Source organism: Erithacus rubecula, assembly GCF_903797595.1.
Source record: "Erithacus rubecula genome assembly, chromosome: 5".
Lineage (NCBI taxonomy): Eukaryota > Metazoa > Chordata > Aves > Passeriformes > Muscicapidae > Erithacus > Erithacus rubecula.
In genome coordinates this window covers 55,759,538-55,782,407 of record NC_136687.1, presented here as the reverse complement: position 1 = coordinate 55,782,407, position 22,870 = coordinate 55,759,538, and the positions used below count along the sequence as shown (strand labels likewise).

The window sequence follows — 22,870 nt, the reverse complement described above, 5'->3', positions numbered from 1 at the left end:
ACGTGGTAATTACATGTGGTCTAATTTTAGCTTGTTTCTCTTTCAGTATTTTCTATTCAGATGAGCTTCATGTTTTTGACTTTCCTCTTCTCCACAAGGTAATTGAATATGCTGAATCACAACCTTTGAATATTTCTTTTGTGCAGTATCTTTCATTTGGGTGACAAAGTTTATGCAAATGTGTAAGGGCAGGTTTCTGAATAGGGTTGACCTAATTTTGGTATTTCATATTGTCCTTCCTGCTTTTTCTCTGTTAGAGTTTCATAGGCTAAGAGAGCAGGACCTGAATTCTGTCCTTTCTTGTGTGTTAATTACAGAGTTGTTAAATCTCAATCAATCACTGCTATACCTCATCCACTGAAAAAAATGGATTTGCACAGATGTCACTGAAGGTATAATTTGCCCTGCAGACATGCTGATGACATATGAGAGAGAGAACTCAGTTTGACTTTTTACATCTCAAGATACATTTGCTGGGCTGGCAATTCACTCCTCTCTGTATTTATCAAATTTGCTACATTTATATGATGATTTTTAATAGACAGTTGTCCTGACCTAATGTTTGGTAGGGTTTTTGGTTTTTGTTTGTTTTTTTCTTTTTTAATATATCAATGAGGAAGGACAGTTGGACTTCTCAAAAACTGTGAGATTGGTGTTAGCCAGTGACTCAGGGCATTGCTGGTGCTGGTTGGAGTGGCCACAGTTGTCCTCTCACTTAGGCTTACTGGAATATTTGTTGTAGCAGCACTCTGCTGAAAGGAGAGTGCTACAATACAGCAAGGATCCAGGCATATGCTTTATATAAGTTATCCAATATCATAAGGGAAAATCACAAAGAAGGATAGAGTGTCTTAAAACTACTTAGGCTTTTTTTAGTGACACAAGAAAATTTCTCTGTGACAAGATCATATCCTGACCTTAAAAGGCATTTTTAAGTAACTTCTGAATGCTAGACCTAACCTGAGGGGAAGATATTCCCCAACTGTGAAATCTAAAATGCCTTAAGCAGTAACCAACTCAGTATGGTGAATATTTAGAATATCACAGAATTACTCCTAATTTGGACCAAAGGATAATCCTTTGCCCAGTCATACCTCTCTCTCTCTATATATATGTCATTTTTCTACCCCTCCTGGCCTTAGTGCCAGTGTTTAAACCCTTAGATATAGGGGGTTTTTTTGAAGGGGAAGCTCCTTAGTGTTGACTCAATATGTTGTCCAAACTGAACATTTTGTTACTGTTCCATACTAGAAAAAGAAATCATAGGTCATTCTCTCTTATTTTGTGGAAGCAAGTGGCCCCTGCTGTGATCTTTTTTACATGTTTGGCAAAATAAACTTAGCTGGAATAAATTTGTGTCCTACACACCATGTCTTCAAAATTCCTATCTTTCACATGGGAGTGTATTCATTAGACAGCTTGCCACAGCAGACAATTATTCTAAAGAAAAAATAAACACTAGTGTTCATTTATGGGTGGAATTGTTTCTATCACTAGACTGATCCAAGTGATGTGAACATGTGTATGAATCCTCTAAATAATATTTTTGATGGATGCTATTTTAAGAAGATTTTTGCTGTCAGAGGTTATTAAAACTCTTTTGTTTTGTAGGAATAACTCTACTTTCACACCAGCAGACACAGTGGCTATCGTTTTCTGTTCCACACATAAATCCCTCACCCTGGGTAAGTCAGGAGATAAGCTTGTGAGCAAAAAAGCTGCAACATCCATGCCTTGCTGTGTTGAAAAAAAAATTGTTTAGTTGCTGGTTTTTTCTGCTTAAATGGTTTTGGGTTTAGTGTGACAAATACTGCTACCAGTATGATACTAATAGTAGGATAATATTCTTGCACATGTGAAATTAATGCTTCCTACAGGGCAGAGAACACAATCTTCTCAGCTGAGATTTTAGTAGTTGTAGAGTAAGACCACCTGATTTGTAGAAAGCTGTATTTTTCTTTCTGTTCTGTTGCCTAATCCAATACTGAAAAAATTCCAGGTTTGTTTCTGAAGAGATCAGAAGGTTTATCTGCCCAGTTTGACAGTAAAATCTTGCATCTAAAAGCTGGGATGTACAAGTGAAAATCAAAGGACATAGTGTATTCAGAAATCACAAATAGACAATACTCTTTTGCTTAGCATGAGCAAAATATATGTGTTGAAATCTGCAGATAGTTTGGATAGCTTTATTTCTTGGAATTAATTTATCAAAACCTCATAGATGTATTTGTCACTTATGACTCCATGATGATAATAGAATGTTCTGATGGATATTCACAAAATACTGTTAAATCAGAATTGCTTGCAACCACTTGCTACTGGTTCACCCATTATGTTCAGTCAGGGACACAACTGTTTTCAGATTGTAAAAACAGGTATTTGGTAAAGCATATATGAATATCTGACTCTGAAAAGAGTGTATCTGTGAAAGAGGAGCACAGCCAGTGTCAATAACAAAGGTAAGAACTCAGCCTGAAACAGGGGAAGAACAAGTCAAGACTTAGATGTTTTCCAAGTTGGTTTGATAGAGTGAAACTCACCTCAGGGCTTTTTGCTTCAGCCAGGCTTGTGCTGAACTGTTAGCAAGTGCCTTTGAAAGTCTGTGGGAAGTGGAGGAGTTCCTGGAAGACAAGCAAGTCAAACAAAAATTCTCTCTTTACAGTGGAAATAAGGAGAGGATGAGGAATTAGATCAGTGAGTTATAATTTCATTTTGTAGAAAGACTACTGAACTAAGTCATTAAATAAATTATTTTAACAGTGTAGGAAGAACAAGGAAATGAGTAACAGCCCCATAGCTTTGTCAAATACATAGCATGCTAAACTAACCTTCCTTTCACACAGGGTCCTGTGGGTTGCAGAGAAGTAGCAAAAGTTGTGTGGCTTGAGAGTGCTATAGCTTTTGATATTTGCACAATGTTTTGGGCTCCACAATTCAAAAATTATGTGGATTAACTGGAAAGAGATCAGAGGAGAGTGCCATGAATGATCATAGACCTCAAAAACATGACCCCAGAGGTAGATTGAAGCAGTTGGAATTGTTGAGAGAAAACTGAAATACTGCAGTGATCTTCAAATGCATAAAAGGTGATGCAAAGAAGGAAGAAAGTAACTGTCACAGTGGACTTTGTAAAGGGAAGGACTTAGTTGCAGTGATGATGATTTAAGCTAACAGTCAGGGAAACCTGTCTAGTGTAAAATAGTTCAGCTTTGGAACATGTTGCCTATTGATGTCTTCAATCTCCTATTTTGGTAGACAAGCCTCAGATGGGAATTAAATAGCTGGGGTTGATCCTGCCTTGGAGCAGAATACAGATTAAATTACATTGGTCTTTTCCAGCCAAAAGTTCTATGAAACTGAGCTTGGACTACTAAATGAGCTTGTATTCAGGACAGTTACACTTGAATTTGTAGATACAACTGCACACATAAGTCATAAGACACTGGTGTGCTGCTGTTTGGAGGTGTGTATGAATTTAGGGCACAACTGTGGTACTACAGCTGGAGAAGGTGGTTGTGTTTAACAGCACAAATGTGCAAGTTTCCCCTTCTCTCTTCGCTGAGAATAGTTTTATATATGCTCTGTTGAATATTTCTGCCAGCTTGCCATGACCTCAAGAAAATAAGCACAAAACCTTTTAAAATATTTAAGTCCTAAAGGGGCTTGCCATCACCCCCCAAAAAATGAGGACTGTTCGTTTCTTTTGCTCACTCTTCCAAGCATCCTTTTGCAGCCTGTCTTGACCTGTCTCTGTCCACACAGCTGAGTCAGTTCACTTTTCTTCTGCTACTACACTCTCAATTTTTTATTTTATTTTCTTCTTTAGAAGAACTTAGTTTGAGGTTCCTAGCTCCCTTGACCTTTTGGCTCATATTTTCCCAATTCCAAGTTACTGTTGCTCATATTAGCATAGCCTCATGAGCCAGCTTTTGTATTCTGCAGTTTTCTTTGCCCAAGTACACCAGCAATAATACTTTGGCCACCATGACTCCAAGGACTCTTGCAGCTTCTCCTCAGCCATAAATACCTTTTTTCTCTACTCCAGATATCCCATGTCTCAGTGTGCAGGTTGAAATGAAGCAGGTAAATAGTGGAACCTGGTACTGTGGGGCTGTTTCTCAGCTAGGGACTGTTCTGTCAGCTTTGGAGCAGACTGCTTTCCAGTCATCCTGGGAAAGAGATGGGGAAATGCTTCTTTTGGCAATCTCCTGGGAGCCTGTGCTTGGTAAGCCTGAAGAACCTGCTGCTCTTGTGTGCACCCCTGCTCTATGGGTGTCCAGGTGTGCCTGCTCTGTATCAGATTCCAGCCGGATGAGTTTGGGACCATGGATATTTTATTCTGTTTGGTGTTAGTACCAGTTCTATATAACAAACAACTGGATAAAAATAAATCTGTATGAAAATAAGGAGAATTGGGTTTTACAAAGCCAGGGTGTGGTGAGGCATGCCCCTGAGCTGATGATGTAAACAGATAGGTTAATGAGAGCAGGTGGTATTTTTTCCTTCACTGAAGGTGGGAGTAGAGTCAATCTAATTAATTTTTAAGGATTAGCTGTTTCTTAATGACACTTAAATCTTTCCCTGTCCATCCTGGTCTTAGCAGAAACAAGACAAACGCAGGCATTTTGGCCCTTATTCTTTTGCTGTTCTGGCACATTTCTGCTTGTCCATAGGTGTTTTTTATAAATCATTCAGTGATAGATCATCTGCTCACTTCTGGTGGAGAGAGCTTTTCCTTCTCTCTGTCACTGCAATGCCTGCTCATGCTCTCATTTCACATCCATTGTGGAGCTCTGCTTTGTTTGTCTTCATCATTTCAGTGATAGTGTATAAATGACCCCCCAACACTTGTTCTTTCACTTTGAAACTGATTTCTCTCAGCTTGGCAGGTGAAACTCCAAAAAGGTATGTCTGGCCCATTCCCTGAGGAGCTGAGAATGGCTCCAACTAAAGTGGGAGAAGAGCTGACAGCTTTAAAGCTTTAGAAGTGGTAATAGGAGAGGCATGAGAAGACTTTTGTAAGTCACTTTCTCCCACACCATATTATGAAACCAACTAATTCCCATGCAGTGCATGCTCATGAGGCCAACTGCCACTTCCACTGTTGCATCCATGAATAAGTGCTTGCTCTGCACGGAGATGAGTGCTGTTCCCATCTGCTGGGTTTTATTTTGTAGACAGAACAGTTGACACACTTTTTTGTCTCAAAGATCAGAGTGCAGGGCGTGTTTGTGTAAGGACAAATTACACAGGGTAGGTGCCTTTGTGTTCTTAGTTGGGAGCACCAGTCAGTACCTCTGCAAAGAGGTGAGTGCTTCAGCAGGGTTTTGAATAGAGGGCATCACACATGCAGAAAAACCAATATTTATTTGCATTTCACCTAATGACTGAAGCAGGATATAAACTTGCAAGGAAGCCAAGATAAATATAGTATCCACAATGGCCTCTGGCATTTTCACCCCCATGTTGTTCCCTTTCTCTCCTTCTCCCTGCTCACATATATGCATGGTACATGTGAGCACACACATATGCAGACATTTGATGCATGGCTTTTATTAGTGCATTTGCCATTGATTGATTAGTACTTAGTATTAGTACTTCTTCTATTGATTGATTGCAGATGAAGTGACTATTTGACCTTTAATTATGAGCCTTGCTATTGAAAATGACATTGAGCTATGGCTTCACATAATCCATCTGGAAAGCTCGACATGATGCCATTCCCTGGAGTTCATTCAGTGAGAAGAGAAGAGGCCTCAAGGAAGTGCAAAGCTATCAGTGTAGCTCATTTTAAAAAATACTGCAGTTGTTGCTTGCACTTACACAAAAGTTGCAGCCAAATACAGAATGTTATTTTGTTTTTTTTCATCGAGTGAGTGGCTAGCTAGAAGTTACAACTCTAAAAGGAAAATTCAGGATTGTCAAAAAATATATATTTGCTTCAATTCTTGATATTTACTATGTTAAATTATTGTCTCAGCAAAAATCAAAGTAATGTTACCTATTTTGGCTACCACGGGGACAAATATGAATACTGGAGTTATGATGAACAGCAGATTAGTAAAACAAAACAACAAAAATAACTCTACCTAAAAATAAGGCCAGGGTATTGTGATGGGGGATGTATTTTTCCTCATTTGGATTCAGCAATGTAGCAGTTCTCTCACTATGAAGCCCTTCAAGTAGTACAATCAGAGTTTCTAGCCCAACAAACACTTTCAGGCAAGAATAGAGCTCGTTCCAGAAATAAAAGCCAAAACACCAACTTTCTTTTGTCTTATTTTAATTTAAATCAATTTTATTTTTTAAATGCTCAGCTTGCTTGTATTTGAGCCATGCTTAAAAGCCTGATGTAGTGCACAAGTAGATTCAGAGGGGAATGTCTGCAAGGGGATCATCCAGGCTATGGATTAATCAGCCCATGCCTTCCCCTGAGCTCCCCAGCTGCACAGTGGGACAGAGGGCATCATGCTCACAAATAGCTCCAATCTGCTCCCAAGTACCTGTAGTTTTCTATCATGCTTTCTACAGATACCAACTTGTAAGATTTTTTCAGGATAAATAATATATTGAAATGATGTAATAATCTATTGTAGACTCTTTTTATTGTATGGTGGTAATCACCTTTCTCCTTTAAATAGAAAAATACTAAAATGTTCTAACTTGTGCTAAGATAAAAAGTTGATGATTTTTAAAAGGAGGCATCCCTTAATCATTCTGTAATAGAAAGGTAAGATGGCAAAATCATGTGTGTTGCCCTAAGCGAGTATTCAGGCTATTCTCTGGTATTTTTGGAGTGTAGTGGTTTTTCTCTGCTTCTGGCAGAGAACTTTCCTCTAAGGCAGTTATTCATCAAGGTTCTCTGCCTTTGACGTAAAGATGTAGAAAATAATCCTGGTTAATTGCTCTCTGAAAGTTTTCAAGTGAAAGACTTTTGATGCTGTTTTTCACATTCAGAATTTTCCCATGAGTGTTGGGCAGGAGATTTTACTGCATCCTGTCAGACTTCTTGGTGTTGGTAGAGCTTGAATTTGCATTTGTATCTTTTACAGGCTTTTAGTCTCATTCCTTCCCTGGGTGTAAGTAAATATGAGTAAAAATGACCTGGCTGCTCCTCTGCCTAGAGCTGTGGGTGCTGTCCCTCGGGGCAGAAGGGAAGATGATGGGAGGAGAATGTTCCAAAGAATGAGCATCTTCTAAAGGCTGTGTCTGGACCCCTCACTGCATACAGTGATTCTTTGGGCCAAAATGAAGTATTTTTCTCATCGCTTCAGTCTTTGCCCAGCATTTGCTTGGAAGGAACAGCAGGTTATTGTCTGGGCTTTATCCTCATCTCTGTGTTTCTCCTTTCTGTCTCTGGAGAACAAGAACCAAGGGACTTGTATTACATGAGATTACAGTGGGGAGAACAGAAGCATCTTGATCTATTGCACTCACGTTAGCATCTTTCTTTTGTAGGCAGCTGGGTCAAACTTCCTGGCTTGGCAGTCTTCTAGAGCCAACATTAGATTATTTGGCTCTTCCCCTATCCCCACCTCTCAGAGATGAGATGTTATCATGTATATGAAAGCATTTCTGCAATGCTTGCACCATCCTTCACATGGGGGGGACAATCTTCACAGGAAGTCAAACTGATACTTTTGGGTAGGCTGTGGTCACTGGGATCATCTGTGCCAGAGCATCTCTGATTTTCTCTCATTACTCATATGTGACTGGCCCCTGTTTGCCTCCTTCAGAGCAGAGCTTCCCTGGGTCTGAACTTTGCAGAGAGAAATGTTCTGGCAGGCCAGTCTGACAGTAGGAAATGGCACAATGCAGTGAGTTAGTGGCTTTTGGGCACAGAATATCTGGCTCTCCCTTGGTTTTTTTAACCATAATTATCACAGTCTAGTACTTTTAATCTGTTGCACTTTAGTCAATTTTGACCTCTCTGTGATTCCAGAAGAGGAAATACTACAGCAAATTAGGGAATCTCCTTTTCTTTCTCACCTGAAACATATGTTTCTTTGATTAGACCTAGAATGTGGCAAGAAATTCTGTAGCAGCTCCCAGGGCTTCCTTTTCATCTGTATAGGTTTTTTATTAATATTTAGAAAGTTTGCCTGCAGCAGTACTAAAATGTGTATCAGAGGACAACAGTTGTTTACTGTGTTTGAACTGAAGAATCTCACCCAGGAGATCTCATTCACTTGAAGTTTACATCTTTCAATCTCGACTTGCAGAAAGAGATCGATGAATAACAATTGTCATTTCAGAGTTGCACCTCTCCAATTATTTATTTGGTTGTGTGTCTTTCCAGAAGCACACATAATTGGATCAGACACTAAAAACCAGACTGCAGGTTTTTAATGACAGCAAGCTCATACCTCTTCATAATGAAATAAAAAAAGTAAACACAAATATCCATCTGTAAAATGATAATGACACAGGAGCTCTCCCTCCCTACCAAAAACAGTTAAAGTTAATTTATCTGCTTTAAGAAACTACATTATATTCAGCAGACAGCTGACAGGTTACCCTTGGGAAGATCCATGTTTGGACATGACTCAAGTTTGTTTTTTTTTTACCTCAAGCTGGCAGAGGCTACAAGTGTCACCCATACTAAAGCTGGTGACTATTGAAGATGATGTTGAGTCTCCCTGAGAGAGTTGTATCTACATTTGCTGCTCTCAGTGCACCTTCTGGCAGCCAGCCTGAGCTGCTGACTCCAGACACTTCTAAAGCAGTGGGTGCAAAGATGTGAGAAATCAACAGCAGCAGCAAAATATAGACATCTCCTATTGCAGGATAGTTTGGGAGTCTGGAGCAGGGACCCAGCTCTAAAAGCTGCCATAACCACTGGAAGCACATAAGCCTATCCACAGAGTTTTAAAATAGGAGATAGTATCACATAGGATTTCAAGGTGCAGGGAGCTGTTTTCTCAAAATGCTTTCCCAAATGGAGCAGTAAGGTTTTCTTTCATATATTCTTTTTTTGGGTACAGAAATCAGATGAATAAAGGAAAAATTTTAAGTTTTTCCTTTATGAAAAGAAGGGTTTTCCTAATTTACTATTTACAATGAATTTGTGTATCATGTTTTCCTTTGCATCAAGGTTACAGATGGAGGAAAAGCATTTAAAAATCTGATGAAAAGATAGTATGGAACAGGTTGGACCATAAACCTTTCCTGCCTGAATTTACAAATATAGTAAGAACAATTATAAAACATGTTTGTAATGTTTTTTTTTAATAATATGTGTAGATAAGTCTCTATAACCAAACTTTAAAACTGTGAAGTCTTAGCCTCAGCTGTACATGGAAGGGCAGTAGTGTTCAAGGAAATAATCAAATTAATCAAACCTCAGCTTTGTGGATTTAGGTGTCTTGCCTATGTCTTTGTCTAGAATTCCTTTCATAAGTAGGTTTCCTGTACTAAACCTCTAAAAATGGTTTTAAATTGTATTCATTTTAGCTTTGTAGCCTAGTTATTGATAGCAAATTCGTAATTCATTATCAATTTGCTTCCTGCCTGTTGATTAGGGTGTGTCTATGAAGAGTGAGCTAATATCCAAACAATAAAAAAGCACTGAAATGTGAGTGTGGGCTTACAGCATTGCTACATCCACATTGTGATGCCAAATTAAGAACAAGACACATATAAAAAATTACTTGTAGTGGTTCAAATCATTCTTGAATTCCCTGTTAACTAATTCCTACTACCATATTGTCAGCCAGGTGGAGGTGTTCTGGCATCCCAGGCACCAGCCTTCAGTTGTTGGTGTTAAATGTTTCATTGGTAGCAGCTGCTAAGATTGCCTATGCTCTTCATTAAACATCACTTCCAATCTGAATGCACTTGTTGAAACACCAGAAACAGACAAACTGTACTTTCTTTCTCTACCTCCCAGCTTTTGAAGTTTTATTTTTTTTAAATTTTGATATCAAGATGTGCTGTTCCCTGGTAACTGCACATGCATTGTACTTGAATTACTGATTTCTGTATGAGTATAGTGGATCAGTTACCTGAAGAAAAAGAATGAGCAAAGGCATTCAAAGCATATTAAGTTTTCTTTTTCTCAATTCTTGTTAGAGTTATAGCAAAAGGAAAATTCTCTTTCTCATTAATTTCTCTTCATCATTTACTTAAATATTAGACCAGTCCAGTCCCTTGTAAAATAACATAAATTCTGCTTCCCACAGAACTGTATGGCCACTATATGGCCACATCAATGATTAAGGGCAGAGCCTTCCCAGTCATTCTAGTCTGCAAAGAGGTAAATAATTTAGTGTATTGCAAGGGGATTGTTCTTTCCCAAAGAAAGGGAAATGTTTTTGAAGATTAGGGTCCACACCTCCAAACTGAGCAAGGACAGCCTCCATTTTGTAGTTTTCCCCTGCAGTTCTTCTAGAGTCTTAACATCCCACAGTCCCTTGTGTAATCTACCCCTCAGATGTTTGTTTTTACCACTCCATGTGCCTGGTTTTTACTTTCCATTACACTCGTTACTAACCTGAAATATACAAACATACTGAAAAAAAATTGTCTTTTTTTCCTTGAGAACATTTTTGGCATGAGTCTTCTTCATACAGCATGTATGTGGGCAAAAAGGACACATTTCTCCCTGCAATGTTATGTGGTCTCATTACATTGGAAGGTGATTTCTTTGGCTGGAATGGGAATATTCAGTAGGAAACAAATATTTGCATTGTTAGAGGTTGTCAGGTATCATTTAGCTATTCCCATACCTTAAAGAAACTGGTCCTTAGGGAAAAGCATTTAACTTGAATACAGGGTGTGCTTTGGAGAGGGCATGGCTGTACGAAAAGAATCCAGTTAATTTGTCAGAAAGATCTTCTATCATCCCAGTGTGTCATAACAGAGTCAGAATGAGGGCAAGAAACATCTCACCCTGGTTTGGCTTCTCTGAGGACAGGCATAGTGTGTGACCTGTCTTCTCAAAACTAACCACAGCAATGATTTGCTTGGGAAGAAACAGGGAAACCGTTAAGAAAGTTTTCAAGTGAGATGAGCAGTATCTTGCTGTTCTGGCAGCTCTCTGCATGAACAACTCTTTGCTAATCCTCTAAATTGGGCACTGGCTGAATCTTACCAGCCCTATCCACCAGGCAGTCACTGGGCTCCATGCAGAGCTATTCTGAAACTTGGCAGTAAAATTTCAGGTGCTCATTTGGTGCTGTCTTTATAGTATAAATTCAGACCCCCCCCTGCTCTGGCAGCCTGGGAGAGATACCATACAATATGTGCCCCTCTTTACAGGCCTTTTCTCAGATGAAAAAATAAATATCTGTTTGACCAATAATGTTCCCTGCACATCAATCCCTGAGAGGATCCTTCAGTAAGAGTAGCATGGAGAGCATCAGAGAAGCTACCATCATGCACTTGATTAATTTTGTGTATTCCATTTGAAGATAGTGTCAGTAGAGTGCTCTGAAAAGTATTGACAAGTACAAGGGAGAGGTAAAAATTCAGAGGCTTAAGCTTTTCTTCCAAGTATTTCCACTGCCTCTTTGTGAGGGCTCTTTGGCATTCTGATTTCTGAATGCCTAGAATGACCTCTTTGTTTTTCCCCAAATCTCTTTTCCTGAGAAGAAATGCTTCAGTGTTTTGTGATGTGGAATGTGTTTCAGTAATGTAGGCAATAAAGGTTTAGGATAAATTGTTTGTTATGAAGACATTGAAGGGAAAAAACCTACACAGTGAAGTATGGAAGTAGAGAACTAGCAATAATTCTGCTTTGGGTGTGAGAGATAATGGCCTGTGTATTGGTGGTAATAAAAATGTTCTATTAAGTTCTCTGAACCCAGTGCAATGTGATAGAAAACAGCAAATGATGAAACAGTGCTTTAAGGGGAGCTTACACATCTAGCAAGCATAAAATAAACATATTAAAATAGAAAAAAACCCTCTGATTTCCAGTACTTATTGTTGTATCATTTCCATCATGGGTATAGGATAAAAGAAAACTCTTACTTGCTTGTTAGAAGAAGAAAGCTCCTACTTGAAGTTCTTACTTGGCAGATGTCAGTTGAAAGCTTTGCTAAGGAATATGCTGCGATGTCAAACTCTGTTGGGTAATTTTAGACAAATGTGTCATGTGTGACACGGAAATATGGCATGCTGTACATTAGTGATTTCCCAAGTGTTTGGATCAGGTAGTAATGTGCAGAGAAAGTGCTCTTTATCTCTCCACACTGTGTACTTGTATAGCAGTGGGGAAAGGCTTTTGGTAGAAATTACTTTAGTCAGAAAAAGAATCCATTTACAATATGTGCCTTCTAACATCTTTCAGACAATGCATTGTATTAAAGAGGCATTTTTTGATTAATGTTTTATAAACATTTTTCAGCATGACAGCTTAAAGTCCCTGTAAAATTGTAAATGCGTGCATAGTGCTCACTTCCATAAAGTCAAATGCCATCTCATAAAGTCTAGTTGGATCCTGTCAGTGACAGTGACACAGAATCAGTACCTTGGAGCATTAAAATTAATTTGCTTCATTTATATTACTGCAGTGATAGCTAGATGAAAAGAGTCCTATATTTAAATTATCTTAAAAATACCTTCAAATCTTTTACGGTTTTTTATTGTTATTATTTTATAGTTAACTAAATGTAGTGAAGTGCAGCATATTTTCATGGTCTTTTAGGAAATGTGGAAGTAGCAAAGGGGAAAGGGGAGGATGTGGGAAGCTATACTGGGTGCAAACTGGGGGAAGGGTTAAGTAGCTTTCAGTTGAGCAGGTTGTTGGAGTGGCAGAGTCCTTTGGCCAGGGCTGATAACCCACAGCCTTGGAGCCAAACTGGAGCACCCTGCAGCCATGGAGGGCTTTCCTGTACTGGGCTGCAAGAGCACTCCTCCCACTCTTCCCTGCCGCTGTTGTCGTGGATAAACAGTGTTTCCCTTGCTTCCCTCAGGTTTGCAAAAGGAAAAAAAGAGCTGAGGGACACAAAAAAGGGACAAAGCTGAAATGTGCTCCCTATCACACTCCTGTCTTCTTTTCTCAGCTGCAGTGGGACTGTGATGTTGGTGCCCCTGCCCTTAGTGGAGCTGAGTGATTTTAGTGGAACTACCCAAAACTTACATGTCTGCAATGAGTAGAATCAAAGGTCTTGGGAAGTAAACCCTTGGAGACTGGAAGCAATGGGAGTGGAGGAAGGGAGAAAATACAAACAGAAAAAGAGCTGCTGAATACCAGGGCCAAAGAGCAAGGAGGAAGATGGGGGAACTAGTAGGAGAAACATTCCCAAACAAAGGAGAGGAGGGAAATTTGGTGTGAAAAGCTGGGAGTACCAGTGATCTTGTTTGAAAGGGATAACTGTAGAATGATCTTTGTTTTTTCTCCCTCCTGCTGCAGCTCTTTGCAGTTCTAGTAAGGTGGGATGCTGCTGTCTCACCCCACTCCTTTCTTTGGAGGAGGATGGGATGCTAGTTAAACCCCCACTTTGAGCAAAGCTGACCAGCTTAGCACCAAAGCACAGAAGAGGACTTTGTTATTCAGGTCTCATGATATTTAGTGAGTGAAAGTTTGGCAGAGAGTTGAGCCAGGTTGCTGGAAGCTTGTAACTCCATAACCACAGCAGCATGAAGGGATGTTTGTAGCATGAACCTTCAATGTTTATTTTTTTCCCCAAGAGTTTATATATGCATATTTATATGCATATATATATGAGGAAAATGTGGTTGTTTTTGTGTTTCACTTTAAAAGAGGTAAAAGTAACTATTAGGGCATGTTTCTCCTAATTAGATATTTGCATGGGTTTTATATGTTTGGAAAACATTAGCAGTCATACTGGTGCTTGCAGCTACTACATATTGCTACTAAAACGTTTAGATGGCATTTTTAAAAATAAATAAAACTCATGCTGTTCAGTTTAGCTGTGTGGTAATGTTACTGACACAAGCATTTGTGACTACACTATGGGGATCTCTGTCATGAAATATTTTCTGAGAGAATTGCATACTGGCAAAGTTGGAACTATAAAAGTCAGAAAGTGCATAAAAAAGCAAAAAGGTTGGAGTTTTTTTTCTTTCCATTGGACTAATCCTTACCTGCAAAAATTATTATTATTACTTCTTTTTACCAGTTAGCATTTCCTAGTAAATAATAGGAACTTTAATTGCACATTAGTAGCTTCCAGGAACCAGTTGTTGTGACATCTATTTAAACAAGCTGTGAATTAAGAACCTCTTTCTACCCAGTGATCTAATTATATTGTCACACTAATTATAGTACTTTGTATTTATATTTGACAACTTTAATTTCCTTTACCTATTTTACCAAAACAGTTTTCCTCTAGAGAATTTACCTTTTAGGCTGGAATTTCTTATATTTCTTTCAGAAAATGTACAGTAATGTAAAGCCTGTCTCAGTCACTTTGGATGCATTCTGTTCAGGTCTCTGACATTAGTTTCTGTGTGATCTTAGGCTAGTTATTGTAGTGTTTCTGATTCTCTGTAGGAGCCCTCTTCAGCTTTCTAAAATGTTTTTGGATCTGTGGATGAAATTGCACTACCAAAACACCAGGTACTGTCTTACAAACAGAAATTCAGCATGTTCATAGCTTGGGACTCTAGTGTGTTATTCTGTGATCAGAAAATAGAAAAGGACTCACGAGGGTCAATTTGAGATGTGGAAACAGGAAATAAAACTTTTATCTGTTTACAAAAACAATACAATGGGCATTTGAGGTAAATTACATGCTCTAATATAATACAAATATCCATTTAATTTGTCTAAATGCTATTTATTCCCCAGCCCCAGAAATTAGTGTTAATAATAAACAATTGTGTGATAGGTCCATGATGTTGTTTTGAAGGTAATTATAATACTGAAATAAAGCATGCAGCCTTTTTTTATTTCATTTAATCTATCCCTTCAAATACACCTATAGGTAAAGGCATGAGATTTTTAGTGATGTAATGTGATGAAGCTAATAATAATTACAAGAAATGGTGCTGTGAATGCATCATGAAGATTTCATCAAGCCTAAACATGTATCAGCAATAGTGGGGCACTGGTGAAGTGGTAATATTCAACAAACAAGCTGTTTGCTCGCATAGGAAGATGTCAACTTTATTAAAGGAAACCTGAAATGGTGTTGAGAATGGGGGTTTATCCAAGATATAAAGAAAAGTTTCCATAAACATGACAGCTTTTTTGTTCTGAAACATCTTCTCCTGGGGAAATGGAGGCTGTGTGGCACAAGGCTCAATGTTTTGTCATTACTGAAAAAGGAGGCAAGGCAGAGCCAGGTTGGAGGGGGATTGGAGCAACCTGGTCTGGTGCAAGGTGTCTCTGTGGCAGGGGCTGGAACGAGATGGGCTTTGGGGTCCCTACCAACCCAAACCACTCTGTGATTCTATGAGACACTCAGGTGAGCTCTGAAAACTGTTTGTCATCTGCTTCACTTCAAGGTTGATGCCAGCAGAGGATTCCTAGAGTGACATTTAAGATGAGAAATAAGGTGAACTCTCAGGAGGCTCCTGAGGCATCGCAGCTGCTCTTGTTGGCAGCTGTGCAAATATCTGGTCAGGCAAGACAGAGCTGGTTGCAGGTTTTGCTCACACCTGCATTTTGTGGAGCATGGTAGCAAAGTTCCAAGATTTAAACAGATGATTTTGACCAGTAATGTGTTTGAAGTACACATAATTGGTTTCATTACTGCAGAAGTGAATAAAACTTATTTTTACATATCACATCATCAAGCAGGAAGATCGTGCACTGAAATGTCTGATAGAATTAGCAGTGTTGAGTGCAAATTCCAGCTCTTAGGAAAAATGGCCAACTCTAGGTCTTAGCACTCACTTCTTCCAGCATCCAGTAAGTTCTGTACTCCAGCTGCTGCCTAACTCTTTGTGGGCAGGATCACTTCATATTCAGCTGACTAAACCCTTTCTGCCTCATGGATCAATCAAACCAGGGAAGGCTCTCATTTGGATGCTCACCAACTGGAGGGAATGTACCAGGAAAACATGGCCCTCCTCTGGTGGAGAACAGACCAACAAAAAGTTGCAAAGGTTGCAAGCAGGAGTTGGGCAGGTTGGTGGAGGACAATCATGTGAACACAGAACAGCCCAGTGAGAAGAAGTAGTAAATAAGCAGTTCAGAACTGTGCTCAGCAACTGAAGTCATGCTATAGCAGAATGTGTTGTATATTGTCTTCAGCAGCAGTTTAGAAAAGATCTTTTATGGCATTCCCTACTCCTCCCATTCTGCCACAGAACTCTCTCTGCCATGAATTTTATGTTTTCATGTTCCTGATCATTTGGGTTGGATTTTTAATATATAAAACATTTCAGTTCATTTTAGGATTTTTTTTTTTTTTGGTGAAATGTCAGTGCAACATGAAATGTTTTGCTTTTATCTGAAGCTCAAAGTCTGAGGTGAGAGTCTTTCTCCTGTTTTTCTGCCTGCAGGGATTCCCATGCTGAAGATAGTATTTGCAGGTTATGAACACCTGTCCTTAATTTCTGTCCCTTTGCTCATCTATCATCCTGCTCAGATCCTTCTTGGCAGTCTGTTGGTACCAACAATAAAATCCTGGATGGTTTCTAGGCAAAAGGTAAGAATTGTTGGATTTGATTTATAATTGCAACTCTGCTGTGAGGGGAAAAATACCTAAACACACGTCCTAAACTCCTGGGGTTCCTTCTATGGTAGGGGTTTTTCTATTTCCTTTCTTCCTCTACAACATTGGTAACCACGGCAGTATCAAATTAAAAGTGCAGAACTTTATCTCACTTGAAAAGAGGATTGAAAAGACTCTGAAAAAGTTCAAAGCATGAAGTTAGATCTCTATGGTTAATTCAAATTACTAATTCATTCAAATTATAAATTCAGAATATGCCCCATAAGAATGTCTCCATCCATTAGCTAACTAATAATCACAGCTTTGGATCTGCTTTATGGAGAAGTGACAAAGATGTGTTGGCTGGCATGGGAGCTGGGGAAATGAGGTAGAATAAGGACACTTTCAGAACTGGATTGAAGCAAGATAACTTTTTTTTCCCCTTCCCCCCTACTTGGGCCACCCTTTACAATAGCAAGAAGTCTACAGCAGTCTGGGGCATCCCATTTCATTCCAAAATTAAGGCATGGGATAACTTGTAGGATTAAAGACTATAATCTACAGGGTTTGGAATCAATATCACCCTTTCAAATTACGCTTATTTAAGTGCAAATTGAAGGTATTGACACCTGACAGCCATTCTGTGATCTATGTGAAATAATTACAGTGGTTTTAGTCAGGTTCTCAGAATAACCACCCTGCAAAAAGCTAGTCCATGAAATCGACTTTAATCCTTCAATGTTCTGAAATAATAAAGATCAAGAAGCTGCAGCAACTGAAGCAACCTTTGGCCATTTTCAGTGATGGTTGAAGCCATTTTCAGTGATGGTTGAGACTTACTCTGGGAAGCCTTGCACCATCAGCACCCTGCATTCTCCAATTAGCAGTGGAGAAATTTTATTGATAACACTCATATTTCCAATTTTCAGCAAAACCCAGTGGCTGTCATTTTACAGCTTCACACCACTAAAGTAACCTTGCTATCTTGAATGCTAAAATTTCCCAAATCAGTGATTTTTCATGTGTTACCTGAACTGTAAAAAGCAGGAAAACTCTCAGTTTTCAGAAATCAGACCTTGTTAATATATGCTGGTGCGAGTGTCTGAAAATGAAAATCTGAGAATCCAGTGGCAATTACCTATCAATCTGAAAATCATGGGTTTTCTTTCAATCAGAAATCATCAGGTGACTTTACTGGTATTATTTACAGGTGATTTTACTGGTACTGGTATAAAGAAAATTCCATGCTATTCTTGTAGAAAGACAGCCTAAAGTTAATGCTGCTGGTGACAGAACAATCCCTGCAATGCTGACTTCTCTTCAGCATCTCAGGAGTGGAGCTGGAGCTCATCCAGACCTCCCTGATTCTCAGGGCAGTAATGGCCTTTAGGGGCTGCTGTCAGCTGCTGCAAGTTAAAACAGCCTTTAAACAGAGCATCAGAACAGTCAATCAGTACTGGAGAGATTTACAGTTCACCAGCACTAGTTTCTTATTCATTAAGCATCAAATAAACCTCCTGTGCTAAGCAGACTGTAATGCCACTGTAGAACCACTTTGGGGGATTGTTGTTCTGTTGCAGCAGTTCCTTCAGTTGGTCTTCTGTATTATTCACAAATGTTATTTTAATTACTCTTTGAAAAAAATCAATGAGGTTGGGTCTGGTACAGTTGCAATAAGTATAATAGAAGTGAATGTTGTGACTGGATAATGGTCTCCTGCTTTGAAAATAAACATGTCATCATCACCCTTGATGTTTATTTTCTACAAACACCTTGGCTTCATTTTGGCATCTCTCTTGCAGGGGGAGGCAGTTATCCAGTCACAGTACTCAACTGCAGTGACATTCTTACTTAATTATGATAGTACATGTGATCGGGTTGTATGAAATTGAATTTAAATATTTAGAGGTTCATCTACACTAAGGTATTTTTACTTTGTAAATATGGCAGCAGAATCTGCCAAACTACAAAGTTAAAAAATTGTTTCCCCAAACAAAGTGTGGAATGATGTCTCTCTCTCCAAAGTCTCTTGCTGAATAATATCCAAAAGACTAATCTCAAAGGGCTGGATTTAACAATAGTTAAATGCTGGTGTTTCTGAGGAGAATACAGCCCATTTATTTTTAAAGGTTTGGGGTTTTTTTAAGGGTTTACATTTGTGCTGGAGTGGTTTTCAAGCAGTGCTTACAAGCTTTAAGTGTACAATATTAAAGGTTAATATCTACAATAAGAAGCCCCATCAGGCATCTCTCAGACTAAAAATTGCTTGTTTAGCCAACCTGCTGGAAATGAGAAGTCAGACAAATGCCATCCTGTCTAGGTTCTTCACCCAAAAGACTTCAGAAAAATGGGTTCCAAATTTCAGGAATTTGCTAATTTCTCTAATTTCCTCTTACCTGGGCCGATTTGTCCCACCTATGGAGGCATGGAGCTTTTTTTGCTGCTGAGAACACCAACAGCCAACATCCATCCCAGTGACCATGTTGCTGTACAGGAGCCACTGAAAACCTAAAGCCTGCTAAGCCTATCCCATTTCTCTCCTTAGTTAGAGAGGCTGCTTCCTGCCAAACTGGAAGCAGGAGCACTGAGTTGAACTTCTGTCACACATTGAATAAATAGCTCAGCTACCATAATTGGCCAGCCCTGTGAGGAACACAGAGCTGGACCCTGCTATCAAAAAAGAAAAGGGTTTCTTTCTTCATCAGCAACAACAGAGCTACAAAGATGTCAGGTGTCCCCTGGCATAAGATCACCTCTGGACTGATGGACTTTGGCTTATTCTTACCTTTTCTCAGAAAGGAGGGTATAAACATCAGAGGTGCATGACATCCACCACTGCAGCAGTGATTATGCTCTGAGCAGGCTTTGAGCCATGTGGAAGGAAGCTGGGGACACAAAAGTGTCAGCACAAATTTCCTTCGCTGTCTTTGCTGAAGTGGGTGTGAAACTCTTCTATCTGTGCCACGAATGGTTTGAGTGGGGTCCAAACAGGCACTTTCTTAAAGGCATCTGACACCCATCTCTGCTTCCTTCACTGGCACTGTAGCCATAGTCCTTGTGGTTCCTGTGTTAAGGCTCTCTGTGTAAGCAGAGGTTGTGATGGTATGTAAGAGACAAAACCTTCATCTCAGAACCCACAGCCTGTCAGCTGACTCCTCTCTCACAAGTGCACACAGTGTTTTGTTGCCCCTTATAAATGAGAATCTTACCTTGTGCTGTTGCTTGTCTTTTAAGGGTATACAGAAGTGACTGTTTTGTTTCCTGTTCACAGGCACTGAAATTAACCAGGCAGCCCAAAGCACCCGTGAAGGTATAACAGTGGAGATGGCCTGTGTCACAGTGAATGTATATATGTACTATACTGTACACACGGACAATTGACACAGCTGGGTTTTGTGAATGTTGCTTCAGTGCATATTTTATTTTTTTATATATATATCTATATCTATATAAATATATTAAAAGATACCTGTTAAGTGCCTTACAGATGCATTTTTGGCAAAAGCATTGTTTTCAGAAGCCACTTTGTTGGTTGCTGCCAGAGGTTGTACAGTATTTTGGAGTCCTTTAGTTTATTTTTCTAACTGAGTGAATGGTCATGACTGACAGCTGGTTCTTCCATTGCCCCTACTTTGAAGCCAGGGTGCACCAGCTGCCAGTCTCTGTTTTAAACTAGCCAAAATGACCAGGAGCCTATCCCACTGCTGGCTTACCCAGGGGAAGAGCTTTCTGAAGGTTTTTTCTGAGATTGACTTGAATTTCTGTGTGACTCTGTTACACTCCCTAGTCATATGACTGTGACATGCCTTTTTCTTCTGAGTTTGTGTATACTCAGCATGGGGCCATCCAATGGGTAGAAGCTGAAAAGCATGAATTATTTGCATTTGTTGACACAGTTGTCTAGACATTCCTTCAAAGTTAATGGTTTCTCAAGAAAATTCTTTCAATTCCATTGTATGATATTGTGCCATTGTATATCTTAAATGCCTCATAAGCTTCTTCAAAGAAATGGTCTGGTGCTTGGGTTATGAGTGAAGTATTTGTGTTTGCAGCTTGGAGATCTTTTTATAATTTACCGTGAAGAACACAAATTTTCAGTTTTCTTTTTTTCTTTTCCTTCCCCATGTAAAATGCACAGAGAATTTAGGATGCAGAAACAGAGCCTTTATTGTAGTAAGCCAAGCTATGTTTTCTCTTTTGCTGGATTGGTAATGAATAGTAGCTTATGAGGACAAGAAAGTTGACAGGTTTTTTTCTTTGTGCTAATTAAAAGGATCCTTATAGTAACAGAAATGCTATTGTAGCTCATTTGACAATCAATCACAACTTTTTTAAAAATAATATTACTCTTTCTAATAAACTTATATTTAAAAATAATTCAAAATACTATTTCTAGGCAGTGAAGAGAAAGGAATCCAGGCATATATTTAAACATGCAGCCAGCAATACATTTTGTCTGGGAGATGAAGATTTCAGAAACGTGCTCTAGTCCAGACTGAGGGGGTGCGCCCATCTGCAAAAACTGTGCTGGCAATTGTGCATTAAAATATTAAGTAAGGAAAGGAATAGGTCAATGTGGGATCAATATAAATACAGAGCTTCCATGTGTGTCATGGTTAACATTGCAGCTAAAGGTGTGGCTGAGTGCAAACACCTTGGAGCAAGTCTTTAGCAAATGTAGATTATTGGGGCTCTGATAAGGCTGGAAGCCTTTGCACAAGCTGAAAATCTTCTGTGTGACAATAAGCATGTGAAATTCGTATCCTTTTGCCTTAGTTAAAAAAAAAAAAAAAAAAGTGCTTGGTTTACCTAGTCTGTTACTTCCAGTCCTGTGAACAACAGGAAAAAAGTAATCTGGTACCAATCCTTGGTGCTTTACCTGATGGCCACTCCCTGTTGCCATCTGTATGAGAAACTACGGGGAGCTGACAGCACCATCCTGCTCAGAACTGGCCCACCCAGAAAAGGACCATGTGACAAAGGTACGGGAGGTGACACATGCTGAATTCTTTCCTGCCCTGGAGGGGGCTCAAGCTCTGCCTGCTGAGTAGGTGAGGGCTGAGGAGCACTGTCCACAGCTCATGTCCCCAGGGCTCTGCTCTCTTCCCACTAGGCAGTGAGTTTGATCAGTGCATCTCTAGATAGCATAGGCAGATCCACCAATAGGCCTGCAAGGAACTGGAGGGTTCCTGGGCCAATTCAAGGTTCCACTTCCTTCAGCATTCGAAGTGGTAATTGGTTCCATATGGGAAAAAAATCCTCTGGGTTTAAAAACCCCACTTGCAGCAGAGGACTGCTTCCAAACTCAGGACAGTTTCTTTTTGTTCTGTTTCCATAAACCTGAATTTCCAGAGGATATAGGGACTTAATCCCAATCCCACTGATATTGATGACTCTTTCTGTTGGTTTTGAATGGTGAGACAACAGGCCCAGAGGCAATGTTCCCTTTTTTAAAATACATAGCAAGAGTTCAAGCAGACAGTAGCTGACTGTTGTTGCATCAATGCTAAATAGTCAGAGCACTGCAAGTACTCTTACTGAGCTACCTCTGTGTACTGAATCTCTGCCTTTCAGTACTTCCAATAACTTGTTTAGATTCCATTGAACACATCCTTTGTTTTTAGGGGTTTTTTTCACATGTAAGAATATTTCAAATTGTTTTATGATGTAGTTTTGTTAGAGTCTTTGTAAAGTCTTTGTTGATTGCTTTGGGGCAGCTTAAATATTGTGTATGAATGTTGGAGGTGTTGGTCTAAAGGGAATATCAGGCTAAACTGAAGTACATATTTTAAATCCATACTTAATGAAACTGAATTGTGCACATCAATTCTGTTAAGACTGTTAAGATGTTTGTTTTATGGCTTGTTATATGTCTTTAATAAACAATGGTTTTGAATTCAATTTTGTTAAAAGGAAAACAAGATAAAATTATTTATCCTCCAGATCACATCTTTACCTCTGGTGTCTGTTTTATTCTTTTGTGGGTGAGCTTTTAAACTGTTTGCTTGTTTTTTGTTTTTTTTTTTAAAAAAAAAGACCATTAGCTTCTGGAAATACTTGATGAACTTGGGGAAAGAAAATTGAACCTAACCAGGTTTTCAGTAAAGACTTAGAACAGCTGTGAATCTTTTCAACTTCTTCTCTTTAAATTTAACTGATATTAAATATAATGAGACAAAAAATTATGGCAAATGAGAACTTTGCCTATGTTACAACATGAAGATTTCCTTGATCATTAACACTTCCTATTTCTGCATCTCTATAATCCCATTCAATGATAACAGAGGAAAAAAACCCAC

At 39.1% G+C, this 22,870-nt stretch overlaps 1 protein-coding gene across 4 annotated transcripts in view; it reads left to right on the top strand.

Moving 5' to 3' along the window:
* The window catches only part of SLC10A7 (solute carrier family 10 member 7), a 134,344-nt gene extending 111,833 nt beyond the window's left edge, over positions 1 to 22,511 (top strand). For 3 of the 4 annotated variants that reach the window (XM_079305964.1, XM_079305965.1, XM_079305967.1), the window contains 4 exons: positions 47 to 98; positions 1,612 to 1,685; positions 16,420 to 16,565; positions 19,843 to 22,511. In XM_079305964.1, coding sequence (XP_079162090.1) covers positions 47 to 98; positions 1,612 to 1,685; positions 16,420 to 16,565; positions 19,843 to 19,887 — 317 coding nt within the window. In that variant the 3' untranslated portion in view covers positions 19,888 to 22,511. The remainder of the gene's footprint in view (positions 1 to 46; positions 99 to 1,611; positions 1,686 to 16,419; positions 16,566 to 19,842) is intronic. The other variant, XM_079305966.1, reaches the window with a different exon arrangement.
* Positions 22,512 to 22,870: the final 359 nt, after the last annotated feature.